This window comes from Hypanus sabinus, chromosome 25, assembly GCF_030144855.1.
Source record: "Hypanus sabinus isolate sHypSab1 chromosome 25, sHypSab1.hap1, whole genome shotgun sequence".
Classification (NCBI taxonomy): Eukaryota; Metazoa; Chordata; class Chondrichthyes; order Myliobatiformes; family Dasyatidae; genus Hypanus; species Hypanus sabinus.
In genome coordinates this window covers 43,806,535-43,823,460 of record NC_082730.1, presented here as the reverse complement: position 1 = coordinate 43,823,460, position 16,926 = coordinate 43,806,535, and the positions used below count along the sequence as shown (strand labels likewise).

Below are 16,926 nucleotides of genomic sequence, written 5' to 3'. Positions count from 1 at the left end.
AAACCCCCTGAATACCCGCACTCACTCCCAAAACCCTGCGAAAACCCGCACTCACTCCCAAAACCCTGAGAACACACGCACTCACTCCCAAAACCCTGAGAACACACGCACACACTCCCAAAACCCAGATAAACACACGCACTCACTCCAAAATCCCTGAGAACACCCACACACACTCCCGAAACCCGGAGAACACCCGCACTCACTCCCAAATCCCTGAGAACACTCACACACACTCCCGAAACCCGGAGAACACCCGCACTCACTCCAAAATCCCTGAGAACACCCACACACACTCCCGAAACCCGGAGAACACCCGCACTCACTCCCAAAACCCTGATAAAACCCGCACTCACTCCCAAAACCCTGAGAACACCCGCACTCAAGCCTAAAACCCTGAGAACACGCGCACTCACTCCCAAACCCCCTGAATACCACCCCACAGTCCCAAATACCTGAGTACACTCGCACTCACACCCAAAACCCTGAGGACACACGCACTCACACCCAAAACCCTGAGAACACATGCACTCACACCCAAAACCCTGAGAACACACGCACTCGCCCCCAAAACCCTGAGAATACACGCACTCACTCCCAAAACCGAGAACACATGCCCTCACTCCCAAAACCCTGAGAACGCCCGTAGGCACTCCCAAACCCCCCTGAATAACCGCTCTCACTCCCAAAGCCCCCTGAATACCCACACTCACTCCCAAAACCCAGAGAACACTCAAAATGACTCCCAAAACCCTGAGAACTCTCGCACTTACTCCCAAATCCCTGAGAACACTCGCGCACACTCCCAAAACCCTGAGAACACTCGAAACGATTCCCAAAACCCAGAGAACACCCGCACTCACTCCCAAAACCCGGAGAAAACTCGCACTCACTCCCAAAACCCTGAGAACACACGCACTCACTCCCAAAACCCTGAGAACACACGCACTCACTCCCAAAACCCTGAGAACACACGCACTCACTCCCAAAACCCTGAGAACACACGCACTCACTCCCAAAACCCTGAGAACACACGCACTCACTCCCAGAACCCTGAGAACACTCGAAATGACTCTCAAAACCCTGTGAACACTCGCAGCCACTCCCAAAACCCTGAGAACACTCGCACTCACACTCAAAATCCGGAGAACACTCGCACTCGCTCCCAATACCCTGAGAAAACCCGCACTCACTCCCAAAACCCGGAGAACACTCGCACACACTCCCAAAACTACTGAGAACACCCGCACTCACTCCCAAAACCCTGAGAACACCCGCACACACTCCCGAAACCCTGAGAACACACGCACTCACTCCCAAAACCGAGAACGCCTGCACTCACTCCCAAAACCTGGAGAACACTCGCACTCACCCCCAAAACCCTGAGAACACCCGCACACACTCCCAAAACCCTGAGAACACCCGCACTCAAGCCCAAAACCCTGAGAACACCCGCACTCACTCCCAAAACCCTCAGAAGACCCACACACACTCCCGAAACCCTGAGAACACATGCACTCACACCAAAAATCCTGAGAACACTCGCACTGACTCCTAAAACCCTAAGAACACTCGCACTAAATCCCAAAAACCAGAGAACAACCGCATTCACTCCTAAAACCCTGCGAAAACCCGCACTCACTCGCAAAACCCCCTGAATACCCGAACTCACTCCCAAAACCCTGCGAAAACCCGCACTCACTCCCAAAACCCTGAGAACACACACACTCACTCCCAAAACCCTGAGAACACTCGCACTCACCCCCAAAACCCTGAGAACACCCGCACACACTCCCAAAACCCTGAGAACAACCGCACTCAATCCCAAAACCCTGAGAACACGCGCACTCACACCCAAAATCCTGAGAACACCCGCACTCACCCCCAAAACCCTGAGAACACCCGCACTCACCCCCAAAACCCTGAGAACACCCGCACACACTCCCAAAACCCTGAGAACAACCGCACTCAAGCCCAAAACCCTGAGAACACGCGCACTCACTCCCAAAATCCTGAGAACACGCGCACTCACTCCCAAAATCCTGAGAACACCCGCACTTACTCCCAAAACCCTGAGAAGACCCACACACACTCCCGAAACCCTGAGAACACAAGCACTCACACCAAAAATCCTGAGAACACTCGCACTGACTCCTAAAACCCTAAGAACACTCGCACTCAATCGCAAAACCAGAGAACAACCGCATTCACTCCTAAAACCCTGAGAAAACCCGCACTCACTCGCAAAACCACCTGAATACCCGCACTCACTCCCAAAACCCTGAGAACACACGCACTCACTCCCAAAACCCTGAGAACACACGCACTCACTCCCAAAACCCTGAGAACACACGCACTCACTCCCAAAACCCTGAGAACACTCGCACTCGCTCCCAAAACCCTGAGAACACACGCACTCACTCCCAAAACCCTGAGAACACCCGCACTCACTCCCAAGACCCTGAGAACACACGCACACACTCCCAAAACCCAGATAAACACACGCACTCACTCCAAAATCCCTGAGAACACTCACACACACTCCCGAAACCCGGAGAACACCCGCACTCACTCCCAAAACCCTGATAAAACCCGCACTCACTCCCAAAACCCTGAGAAAACCCGCACTCAAGCCTAAAACCCTGAGAACACGCGCACTCACTCCCAAACCCCCTGAATACCACCCCACAGTCCCAAATACCTGAGTACACTCGCACTCACACCCAAAACCCTGAGGACACACGCACTCACACCCAAAACCAAGAGAACACCCGCACTCACTCCCAAAACCCGGAGAAAACTCGCACTGACTCCCAATACCCTGAGAACACTCGCACTCACTCCCAAAACAGAGAACACACAAACTCACTCCCAAAACCCAGAGAACACCCGCACTCACTCCCAAAACCCGGAGAAAACTCGCACTCACTCCCAAAACCCTGAGAACACACGCACTCACTCCCAAAACCCTGAGAACACACGCACTCACTCCCAAAACCCTGAGAACACACGCACTCACTCCCAAAACCCTGAGAACACACGCACTCACTCCCAGAACCCTGAGAACACTCGAAATGACTCTCAAAACACTGTGAACACTCGCAGCCACTCCCAAAACCCTGAGAACACTCGCACTCACACTCAACATCCGGAGAACACTCGCACTCGCTCCCAATACCCTGAGAAAACCCGCACTCACTCCCAAAACCCGGAGAACACTCGCACACACTCCCAAAACTACTGAGAACACCCGCACTCACTCCCAAAACCCTGAGAACACCCGCACACACTCCCGAAACCCTGAGAACACACGCACTCACTCCCAAAACCGAGAACGCCTGCACTCACTCCCAAAACCTGGAGAACACTCGCACTCACCCCCAAAACCCTGAGAACACCCGCACACACTCCCAAAACCCTGAGAACACCCGCACTCAAGCCCAAAACCCTGAGAACACGCGCACTCACTCCCAAAATCCTGAGAACACCCGCACTCAAGCCCAAAACCCTGAGAACACCCGCACTCACTCCCAAAACCCTCAGAAGACCCACACACACTCCCGAAACCCTGAGAACACATGCACTCACACCAAAAATCCTGAGAACACTCGCACTGACTCCTAAAACCCTAAGAACACTCGCACTAAATCCCAAAAACCAGAGAACAACCGCATTCACTCCTAAAACCCTGAGAAAACCCGCACTCACTCGCAAAACCCCCTGAATACCCGAACTCACTCCCAAAACCCTGCGAAAACCCGCACTCACTCCCAAAACCCTGAGAACACACACACTCACTCCCAAAACCCTGAGAACACTCGCACTCACCCCCAAAACCCTGAGAACACCCGCACACACTCCCAAAACCCTGAGAACAACCGCACTCAAGCCCAAAACCCTGAGAACACGCGCACTCACTCCCAAAATCCTGAGAACACCCGCACTCACCCCCAAAACCCTGAGAACACTCGCACTCACCCCCAAAACCCTGAGAACACCCGCACACACTCCCAAAACCCTGAGAACAACCGCACTCAAGCCCAAAACCCTGAGAACACGCGCACTCACTCCCAAAATCCTGAGAACACCCGCACTTACTCCCAAAACCCTGAGAAGACCCACACACACTCCCGAAACCCTGAGAACACAAGCACTCACACCAAAAATCCTGAGAACACTCGCACTGACTCCTAAAACCCTAAGAACACTCGCACTCAATCCCAAAAACCAGAGAACAACCGCATTCACTCCTAAAACCCTGAGAAAACCCGCACTCACTCGCAAAACCCCCTGAATACCCGCACTCACTCCCAAAACCCTGAGAACACACGCACTCACTCCCAAAACCCTGAGAACACACGCACTCACTCCCAAAACCCTGAGAACACTCGCACTCGCTCCCAAAACCCTGAGAACACACGCACTCACTCCCAAAACCCTGAGAACACCCGCACTCACTCCCAAAACCCTGAGAACACACGCACACACTCCCAAAACCCAGATAAACACACGCACTCACTCCAAAATCCCTGAGAACACTCACACACACTCCCGAAACCCGGAGAACACCCGCACTCACTCCCAAAACCCTGATAAAACCCGCACTCACTCCCAAAACCCTGAGAACACCCGCACTCAAGCCTAAAACCCTGAGAACACGCGCACTCACTCCCAAACCCCCTGAATACCACCCCACAGTCCCAAATACCTGAGTACACTCGCACTCACACCCAAAACCCTGAGGACACACGCACTCACACCCAAAACCCAGAGAACACCCGCACTCACTCCCAAAACCCGGAGAAAACTCGCACTGACTCCCAATACCCTGAGAACACTCGCACTCACTCCCAAAACAGAGAACACACAAACTCACTCCCAAAACCCAGAGAACACCCGCACTCACTCCCAAAACCCGGAGAAAACTCGCACTCACTCCCAAAACCCTGAGAACACACGCACTCACTCCCAAAACCCTGAGAACACACGCACTCACTCCCAAAACCCCGAGAACACACGCACTCACTCCCAAAACCCTGAGAACACACGCACTCACTCCCAGAACCCTGAGAACACTCGAAATGACTCTCAAAACCCTGTGAACACTTGCAGCCACTCCCAAAACCCTGAGAACACTCGCACTCACACTCAAAATCCGGAGAACACTCGCACTCGCTCCCAATACCCTGAGAAAACCCGCACTCACTCCCAAAACCCGGAGAACACTCGCACACACTCCCAAAACTACTGAGAACACCCGCACTCACTCCCAAAACCCTGAGAACACCCGCACACACTCCCGAAACCCTGAGAACACACGCACTCACTCCCAAAACCGAGAACGCCTGCACTCACTCCCAAAACCTGGAGAACACTCGCACTCACCCCCAAAACCCTGAGAACACCCGCACACACTCCCAAAACCCTGAGAACACCCGCACTCAAGCCCAAAACTCTGAGAACACGCGCACTCACTCCCAAAATCCTGAGAACACCCGCACTCACTCCCAAAACCCTCAGAAGACCCACACACACTCCCGAAACCCTGAGAACACATGCACTCACACCAAAAATCCTGAGAACACTCGCACTGACTCCTAAAACCCTAAGAACACTCTCACTCAATCCCAAAAACCAGAGAACAACCGCATTCACTCCTAAAACCCTGAGAAAACCCGCACTCACTCGCAAAACCCCCTGAATACCCGAACTCACTCCCAAAACCCTGCGAAAACCCGCACTCACTCCCAAAACCCTCAGAAGACCCACACACACTCCCGAAACCCTGAGAACACATGCACTCACACCAAAAATCCTGAGAACACTCGCACTGACTCCTAAAACCCTGAGAACACACGCACTCACTCCCAAAACCGAGAACACACACACTCACTCCCAAAACCCTGAGAACACACGCACTCACCCCCAAAACCCTGAGAACACACGCACTCACTCCCAAAACCGAGAACACACACACTCACTCCCAAAACCCTGAGAACACTCGAAATAACACCCAAAACACAGAGAACACCCGCACTCACTCCCAAAACCCGGAGAAAACTCGCACTGACTCCCAATACCCTGAGAAAACTCGCACTCACTCCCAAAACCGAGAACACACACACTCACTCCCAAAACCCTGAGAACACTCGAAACGATTCCCAAAACCCAGAGAACACCCGCACTTACTCCCAAAACCCTGAGAAGACCCACACACACTCCCGAAACCCTGAGAACACATGCACTCACACCAAAAATCCTGAGAACACTCGCACTGACTCCTAAAACCCTAAGAACACTCGCACTAAATCCCAAAAACCAGAGAACAACCGCATTCACTCCTAAAACCCTGAGAAAACCCGCACTCACTCGCAAAACCCCCTGAATACCCGCACTCACTCCCAAAACCCTGCGAAAACCCGCACTCACTCCCAAAACCGAGAACACACGCACTCACTCCCAAAACCCTGAGAACACACGCACTCACTCCCAAAACCCTGAGAACACACGCACTCACTCCCAAAACCCTGAGAACACACGCACTCACTCCCAAAACCCTGAGAACACTCGCACTCGCTCCCAAAACCCTGAGAACACACGCACTCACTCCCAAAACACTGAGAACACCCGCACTCACTCCCAAAACCCTGAGAACACTCGAAATGACTCTCAAAACCCTGTGAACACTTGCAGCCACTCCCAAAACCCTGAGAACACTCGCACTCACACTCAAAATCCGGAGAACACTCGCACTCGCTCCCAATACCCTGAGAAAACCCGCACTCACTCCCAAAACCCGGAGAACACTCGCACACACTCCCAAAACTACTGAGAACACCCGCACTCACTCCCAAAACCCTGAGAACACCCGCACACACTCCCGAAACCCTGAGAACACACGCACTCACTCCCAAAACCGAGAACGCCTGCACTCACTCCCAAAACCTGGAGAACACTCGCACTCACCCCCAAAACCCTGAGAACACCCGCACACACTCCCAAAACCCTGAGAACACCCGCACTCAAGCCCAAAACTCTGAGAACACGCGCACTCACTCCCAAAATCCTGAGAACACCCGCACTCACTCCCAAAACCCTCAGAAGACCCACACACACTCCCGAAACCCTGAGAACACATGCACTCACACCAAAAATCCTGAGAACACTCGCACTGACTCCTAAAACCCTAAGAACACTCTCACTCAATCCCAAAAACCAGAGAACAACCGCATTCACTCCTAAAACCCTGAGAAAACCCGCACTCACTCGCAAAACCCCCTGAATACCCGAACTCACTCCCAAAACCCTGCGAAAACCCGCACTCACTCCCAAAACCCTCAGAAGACCCACACACACTCCCGAAACCCTGAGAACACATGCACTCACACCAAAAATCCTGAGAACACTCGCACTGACTCCTAAAACCCTGAGAACACACGCACTCACTCCCAAAACCGAGAACACACACACTCACTCCCAAAACCCTGAGAACACACGCACTCACCCCCAAAACCCTGAGAACACACGCACTCACTCCCAAAACCGAGAACACACACACTCACTCCCAAAACCCTGAGAACACTCGAAATAACACCCAAAACACAGAGAACACCCGCACTCACTCCCAAAACCCGGAGAAAACTCGCACTGACTCCCAATACCCTGAGAACACTCGCACTCACTCCCAAAACCGAGAACACACACACTCACTCCCAAAACCCTGAGAACACTCGAAACGATTCCCAAAACCCAGAGAACACCCGCACTTACTCCCAAAACCCTGAGAAGACCCACACACACTCCCGAAACCCTGAGAACACATGCACTCACACCAAAAATCCTGAGAACACTCGCACTGACTCCTAAAACCCTAAGAACACTCGCACTAAATCCCAAAAACCAGAGAACAACCGCATTCACTCCTAAAACCCTGAGAAAACCCGCACTCACTCGCAAAACCCCCTGAATACCCGAACTCACTCCCAAAACCCTGCGAAAACCCGCACTCACTCCCAAAACCCTGAGAACACACACACTCACTCCCAAAACCCTGAGAACACTCGCACTCACCCCCAAAACCCTGAGAACACCCGCACACACTCCCAAAACCCTGAGAACAACCGCACTCAAGCCCAAAACCCTGAGAACACGCGCACTCACTCCCAAAATCCTGAGAACACCCGCACTCACCCCCAAAACCCTGAGAACACTCGCACTCACCCCCAAAACCCTGAGAACACTCGCACTCAATCCCAAAAACCAGAGAACAACCGCATTCACTCCTAAAACCCTGAGAAAACCCGCACTCACTCGCAAAACCCCCTGAATACCCGCACTCACTCCCAAAACCCTGCGAAAACCCGCACTCACTCCCAAAACCCTGAGAACACACGCACTCACTCCCAAAACCCTGAGAACACACGCACTCACTCCCAAAACCCTGAGAACACACGCACTCACTCCCAAAACCCTGAGAACACTCGCACTCGCTCCCAAAACCCTGAGAACACACGCACTCACTCCCAAAACACTGAGAACACCCGCACTCACTCCCAAAACCGAGAACACCCGCAGTGACTCCCAAAACCCTGAGAACACTCACACTCACTCCCAAAACCCGGAGAACACACACACTCACTCCCAAAACCCTGAGAACACTCGAAATGACTCCCAAAACCCAGAGAACACCCGCACTCACACCCAAACCCGGAGAAAACTCGCACAGACTCCCAATACCCTGAGAACACCCGCGCACTCTCCCAAAACCCTGAAAACACCCGCACTGACTCCCAAAACCCTGAGAACACCCGCACACACTCCCAAAACCCTGAGAACACCCGCACTCAAGCCCAAAACCCTGAGAACACGCACACTCACTCCCAAAATCCTGAGAACACCCGCACTCACTCCCAAAACCCTCAGAAGACCCACACACACTCCCGAAACCCTGAGAACACATGCACTCACACCAAAAATCCTGAGAACACTCGCACTGACTCCTAAAACCCTAAGAACACTCGCACTCAATCCCAAAAACCAGAGAACAACCGCATTCACTCCTAAAACCCTGAGAAAACCCGCACTCACTCGCAAAACCCCCTGAATACCCGAACTCACTCCCAAAACCCTGCGAAAACCCGCACTCACTCCCAAAACCCTGAGAACACACACACTCACTCCCAAAACCCTGAGAACACTCGCACTCGCTCCCAAAACCTGGAGAACACTCGCACTCACCCCCAAAACCCTGAGAACACTCGCACTCACCCCCAAAACCCTGAGAACACCCGCACACACTCCCAAAACCCTGAGAACAACCGCACTCAAGCCCAAAACCCTGAGAACACCCGCACACACTCCCGAAACCCTGAGAACACACGCACTCACTCCCAAAACCGAGAACACCTGCACTCACTCCCAAAACCTGGAGAACACTCGCACTCACCCCCAAAACCCTGAGAACACCCGCACACACTCCCAAAACCCTGAGAACACCCGCACTCAAGCCCAAAACCCTGAGAACACGCGCACTCACTCCCAAAATCCTGAGAACACCCGCACTTACTCCCAAAACCCTGAGAAGACCCACACACACTCCCGAAACCCTGAGAACACAAGCACTCACACCAAAAATCCTGAGAACACTCGCACTGACTCCTAAAACCCTAAGAACACTCGCACTCAATCGCAAAAACCAGAGAACAACCGCATTCACTCCTAAAACCCTGAGAAAACCCGCACTCACTCGCAAAACCCCCTGAATACCCGCACTCACTCCCAAAACCCTGAGAACACACGCACTCACTCCCAAAACCCTGAGAACACACGCACTCACTCCCAAAACCCTGAGAACACACGCACTCACTCCCAAAACCCTGAGAACACTCGCACTCGCTCCCAAAACCCTGAGAACACACGCACTCACTCCCAAAACCCTGAGAACACCCGCACTCACTCCCAAAACCCTGAGAACACACGCACACACTCCCAAAACCCAGATAAACACACGCACTCACTCCAAAATTCCTGAGAACACCCACACACACTCCCGAAACCCGGAGAACACCCGCACTCACTCCCAAAACCCTGATAAAACCCGCACTCACTCCCAAAACCCTGAGAACACCCGCACTCAAGCCTAAAACCCTGAGAACACGCGCACTCACTCCCAAACCCCCTGAATACCACCCCACAGTCCCAAATACCTGAGAACACTCCCACTCACACCCAAAACCCTGAGGACACACGCACTCACACCCAAAACCCTGAGAACACATGCACTCACCCCAAAACCCTGAGAACACACGCACTCACCCCCAAAACCCTGAGAATACACGCACTCACTCCCAAAACCGAGAACACATGCCCTCACTCCCAAAACCCTGAGAACGCCCGTAGGCACTCCCAAACCCCCCTGAATAACCGCTCTCACTCCCAAAGCCCCCTGAATACCCACACTCACTCCCAAAACCCAGAGAACACTCAAAATGACTCCCAAAACCCTGAGAACTCTCGCACTTACTCCCAAATCCCTGAGAACACTCGCGCACACTCCCAAAACCGAGAACACACACACTCACTCCCAAAACCCTGAGAACACTCGAAACGATTCCCAAAACCCAGAGAACACCCGCACTCACTCCCAAAACCCGGAGAAAACTCGCACTGACTCCCAATACCGTGAGAACACTCGCACTCACTCCCAAAACAGAGAACACACAAACTCACTCCCAAAACCCAGAGAACACCCGCACTCACTCCCAAAACCCGGAGAAAACTCGCACTCGCTCCCAATACCCTGAGAAAACCCGCACTCACTCCCAAAACCCAGAGAACACCCGCACTCACTCCCAAAACCCGGAGAAAACTCGCACTGACTCCCAATACCGTGAGAACACTCGCACTCACTCCCAAAACAGAGAACACACAAACTCACTCCCAAAACCCAGAGAACACCCGCACTCACTCCCAAAACCCGGAGAAAACTCGCACTCGCTCCCAATACCCTGAGAAAACCCGCACTCACTCCCAAAACCCGGAGAACACTCGCACACACTCCCAAAACTACTGAGAACACCCGCACTCACTCCCAAAACCCTGAGAACACCCGCACACACTCCCGAAACCCTGAGAACACACGCACTCACTCCCAAAACCGAGAACGCCTGCACTCACTCCCAAAACCTGGAGAACACTCGCACTCACCCCCAAAACCCTGAGAACACCCGCACACACTCCCAAAACCCTGAGAACACCCGCACTCAAGCCCAAAACCCTGAGAACACGCGCACTCACTCCCAAAATCCTGAGAACACCCGCACTCACTCCCAAAACCCTCAGAAGACCCACACACACTCCCGAAACCCTGAGAACACATGCACTCACACCAAAAATCCTGAGAACACTCGCACTGACTCCTAAAACCCTAAGAACACTCGCACTCAATCGCAAAAACCAGAGAACAACCGCATTCACTCCTAAAACCCTGAGAAAACCCGCACTCACTCGCAAAACCCCCTGAATACCCGAACTCACTCCCAAAACCCTGCGAAAACCCGCACTCACTCCCAAAACCCTGAGAACACACACACTCACTCCCAAAACCCTGAGAACACTCGCACTCGCTCCCAAAACCTGGAGAACACTCGCACTCACCCCCAAAACCCTGAGAACACTCGCACTCACCCCCAAAACCCTGAGAACACCCGCACACACTCCCAAAACCCTGAGAACACCCGCACTCAAGCCCAAAACCCTGAGAACACGCGCACTCACTCCCAAAATCCTGAGAACACCCGCACTTACTCCCAAAACCCTGAGAAGACCCACACACACTCCCGAAACCCTGAGAACACAAGCACTCACACCAAAAATCCTGAGAACACTCGCACTGACTCCTAAAACCCTAAGAACACTCGCACTCAATCCCAAAAACCAGAGAACAACCGCATTCACTCCTAAAACCCTGAGAAAACCCGCACTCACTCGCAAAACCCCCTGAATACCCGCACTCACTCCCAAAACCCTGCGAAAACCCGCACTCACTCCCAAAACCCTGAGAACACACGCACTCACTCCCAAAACCCCGAGAAAACCCGCACTCACTCCCAAAACCCCGAGAAAACCCGCACTCACTCCCAAAACCCTGAGAAAACCCGCACTCACTCCCAAAACCCCCTGAATACCCACACTCACTCCCAAAACACTGAGAACACTCGTACACACTCCCAAAACCCTGAGAACACCCGCACTCACTCCCAAAACCCTGAGAACACCCGCACTCACTCCCAAAACCCTGAGAACACCCGCACTCAAGCCAAAAACCCTGAGAACACGCGCACTCACTCCCAAACCCCCTGAATACCACCCCACAGTCCCAAATACCTGAGAACACTCGCACTCACACCCAAAACCCTGAGGACACACGCACTCACACCCAAAACCCTGAGAACTCTCGCACTTACTCCCAAAACCCTGAGAACACTCGCGCACACTCCCAAAACCCTGAGAACACCCGCACACACTCCCAAAACCCCGAGAAAACCCGCACCCACTCCCAAAACCCCGAGAAAACCCGCACTCACTCCCAAAACCCCGAGAAAACCCGCACTCACTCCCAAAACCCCGAGAAAACCCGCACTCACTCCCAAAACCCGGAGAACACACGCACTCACCCCCAAAACCCTGAGAACACACGCACTCACCCCCAAAACCCTGAGAACACACGCACTCACTCCCAAAACCGAGAACACTCGCACACTCTCCCAAAACCCTGAGAAAACCCGCACTCACTCCCAAAACACTGAGAACACTCGCACACACTCCCAAAACCCTGAGAACACCCGCACTCACTCCCAAAACCCTGAGAACACCCGTACTCACTCCCAAAACGCTGAGAACACCCGCACTCACTCCCAAAACCCTGAGAACACCCGCACTCACTCCCAAAACCCTGAGAACACCCGCACTCACTCCCAAAACGCTGAGAACACACGCACTCACTCCCAAAACCCTGAGGACACACACACTCACCCCCAAAACCCTGAGGACACACGCACTCAACCCCAAAACCCTGAGAACACTCGCACTCAGTCCCAAAACCGAGAACACATGCCCTCACTCCCAAAACCGAGAACGCCCGTAGTCACTCCCAAAACCCCCTGAATAACTGTACTCACTCCCAAAGCCCCCTGAATACCCACACTCACTCCCAAAACCCAGAGAACACTCGAAATGACTCCCAAAACCCTGAGAACTCTCGCACTTACTCCCAAAACCCTGAGAACACTCGCACACACTCCCAAAACCCTGAGAACACCCGCACACACTCCCAAAACCCCGAGAAAACCCGCACTCACTCCCAAAACCCCGAGAAAACCCGCACTCACTCCCAAAACCCCGAGAAAACCCGCACCCACTCCCAAAACCCCGAGAAAACCCGCACTCATTCCCAAAACCCTGAGAAAACCCGCACTCACTCCCAAAACCCTGAGAAAACCCGCACTCACTCCCAAAACCCCCTGAATACCCACACTCACTCCCAAAACACTGAGAACACTCGCACACACTCCCAAAACCCTGAGAACACCCGCACTCACTCCCAAAACCCTGAGAAAACCCGCACTCACTCCCAAAACCCTGAGAACACACGCACTCACTCCCAAAACCCTGAGAACACACGTACACACTCCCAAAACCCTCAGAACACCCACATTCACTCAAAAAATCCTGAGAACACACGCAATCACTCCCAAAACACGGAGAAAACTCGCACTCGCTCCCAAAACCCGGAGAACATTCGCACTCACTCCCAAAACCCTGAGAACACCTGCACACACTCCCAAAACACTGAGAACACCCGCACTCACTCCCAAATCCCTGAGAACACATGCACTCACTCCCAGAACCCTGAGAACACCCACACTCACTCCAAAAACCCCCTGAATACCACCACACACTCCCAAAACCCTGAGAACACTCACACCCAAAACCCTGAGAACACATGCCCTCACTCCCAAAACTCCCTGAATACCCACACTCCCTCCGAAAACCCAGAGAACACCCGCACTCACTCCCAAAACCCAGAGAACACCCGCACTCACTCCCAAAACCGAGAACGCCCGTAGTCACTCCCAAAACCACCTGAATAACCGCATTCACTCCCAAAGCCCCCTGAATACTCACACTCACTCCCAAAACCCTGCTAACACACGCACTCACTCCCAAAACCCTGAGAACACACGCACTCACTCCCAAAACCCTGAGAACACCCGCACTCACTCCCAAAACCCTGAGAACACACACACTCAGTCCCCAAACCCTGAGAACACACGCACTCACTCCGAAAACCCGGAGAACACTCGCACTCACTCCCAAAACCCGGAGAACACTCGCACTCGCTCTCAAAACCCGGAGAACACCCGCACTCGCTCCCAAAACCCAGAGAACACCCGCACACGCTCCCAAAACCCGGAGAACACCCGCACTCGCTCCCAAAACCCTGAGAACACCCGCACACACTCCCAAAACCCTGAGAACACCTGCAGTCACTCCCAAAACCCCCTTGGACACCGGCACTCACTCCCAAAACCCCTGAACGCCCCTAGTCACTCCCAAAAGCCTCTGAATGCCTGCAGTTACTCCGAAAAACCCCTGAACACCTGGACTCACTCCCGAAGTACCTTCTCCCCACCCTCACTATTTTGACACACTCCAACACCTGATTATTCTCTGGTCAACCTCCACTAACCTGCCCTTTTCAAAACCCTGTATCCCTTCTCCCACCCCTCTCTGTGGCCAGTGACCCCACCCCAAACCCAAGTGTTTTCCTCGGGTCACCCCCCTGCCCAGCCTCCACCCACTCACCCTTCTCTCTCCCCAGACTCTTCTCCTGTCTCGCTGTGGTCTCTGCTCTATCTCCTCGTCTGTCACCGCCCTGTCTCCCCCACCCATCTCTCCTCTACTCTTCCCAACCTCTTCTTCCCCTTGATCTCTCCCCTGGTGTTTCCTCCCCAGAAACACACCCACTCTCTCGTACAAACCCCACCCCTCCCACAATCTATCACTCATTTCCCAGCATCCCCCCACGGTACCACCTCGGTTTCTTCCATACCCGATTCCCCCTTTTCTGGTCTCTCCCCCCAGGTGTACTCACTATGCCGGGGCCGCTGGTGGCCAGCATGCCAGGTCAGCCGCCTGACGCTCCTGCGGAAGGCCGACTTCAGCTGGCTCATGGTGTCCCGCCGCCCCTGCACACCAAAACAGCACGGATCAGTCGGGGCACCGGGGTTGGGAGCGACACCCCGGGGGAGAGTAGGGTGCCCGCAGCGGAGAATGCAGGGAGAGAGAGAGCGATAGACAGCCGAGAATTGGTGGGGCTCTACTGTCCTCACTCCAGCCCTCACCTGCTGACCGCCTCCCCGCTCAGGTGCCGGGTTCCGGCTTGGGCGGGTCCTCGGCGCTGTGGGGCAGGACCGACTCCAGCTCCGCCCTCCAGCCCTCGCCCCATGTGGTGGGGCGAGACCCACGATCTATATCATGAGAGCGAGATCGCAGCACCATCCGGCAGTGGGTTAGGATGGGAAACAGTTTCTTCCCCCCCAGTTGAACTCTGGGCCACTCGGGTCTCCACGTATGAAATGCCAGTAACGTTATAGTTTACTTTTTAACTTGTATCGTAGATGCACCTTATTATTTGTTTTAATTTATTTGCCATATTGTTACTTTATGTGTGATGTGTACTGTGTTGTGCACCTTGGTCCGGAAGAACGTTGTCGCGTTTGGCGGTTTAAATATGTACAGCCGATTGACGATAAACTAGAACTGGACCTACCACGGTCTCCGCTGCGCACTACATGCGGCCACATCATTCCTGGAGCATGGAAAACGAACATGGGTCGTGGGTGCTACACTGTCACATTTCAGAATTGAGACGCCAGCGTAAGAATGACATTAACAAATTGCGAATCAGTCTTGCCCAGAATTTATCTCCACCTCAGCTAGTGGGGCGGAGCATCGCACTCAGCAGTTGACGTCGCAACCCGCCGAAAGCAGAAAACTTATTTTTTGAGCAGGGGGAGTTTCTCCGGTGAATAACGCAGGATATAGTTATTCGTAAAAAAAAGTGTGTGCATCGAATCCTACTTGATTCAGAAATTTTATTGCAACTGGGGAATTTCTTCTGTGAACAATGCGTGATATAAACACGAGATTCTGCAGATGCTGGAAATCCAGAGCAACTCACACAAAAAGCTGGAGAAACTCAGTAGGTCAGGCAGCATCCATGGAAATGAATAACCGGACGATGTTTCCGGCGGAGACCCTGCATGAGGAGTTCAGATCAATTTGTAAAGGGGTTGCATCGGCCCATTGGTCCTGTTACAGTACTGCATCTCCCAGTAAATAAACACACCACTGGAGTCCCCCCGACTGTATAAATACACCACTGAAACGCCCCCCCCCGACTGTATACCCACACCACTGGAGTCCCCCCCCCCCCCGACTGTATACCCACACCACTAGAGTCGCCCCCCCTCCGACTGTATACCCACACCACTGGAGCCCCCCCCCCCCCCCGACTGTAAAAACACACCACTGGAGTCCCCCCCCCCTCGACTGTATACCCACACCACTAGAGTCCCCCCCCCTGACTGTATACCCACACCACAGGAGTGTCCCCCCCCCCCCCCGACTGTATACCCACACCACTGGAGTCCCCCACACCGACTGTATAAATACACCACTGGAGCCCCCCTCCCGACTGTATACCCACACCACTGGAGTACCCCCCCACCGACTGTATACCCACACCACTGGAGCCCCCCCCCCGACTGTATACCCACACCACGAGAGTCCCCCCCCCCCCGACTGTATACCCACACCACTGGAGTACCCCACCACCGACTGTATACCCACACCACTGGAGCC

General features: G+C 53.6%; 1 protein-coding gene across 5 annotated transcripts in view; it reads right to left on the bottom strand.

The window, feature by feature from the left end:
* LOC132381201 (DENN domain-containing protein 2D-like) overlaps positions 1-15,851 on the bottom strand; it is a 179,662-nt gene extending 163,811 nt beyond the window's left edge. For 3 of the 5 annotated variants that reach the window (XM_059950497.1, XM_059950496.1, XM_059950498.1), the window contains exon 1: positions 15,155-15,461. In XM_059950497.1, the coding sequence (XP_059806480.1) occupies positions 15,155-15,233 (79 nt within the window). In that variant the 5' untranslated portion in view covers positions 15,234-15,461. Of the gene's footprint in view, positions 1-15,154; positions 15,518-15,832 lie in introns of those variants that run through there. The other 2 variants (XM_059950495.1, XM_059950494.1) reach the window with 2 other exon arrangements.
* Positions 15,852-16,926: the final 1,075 nt, after the last annotated feature.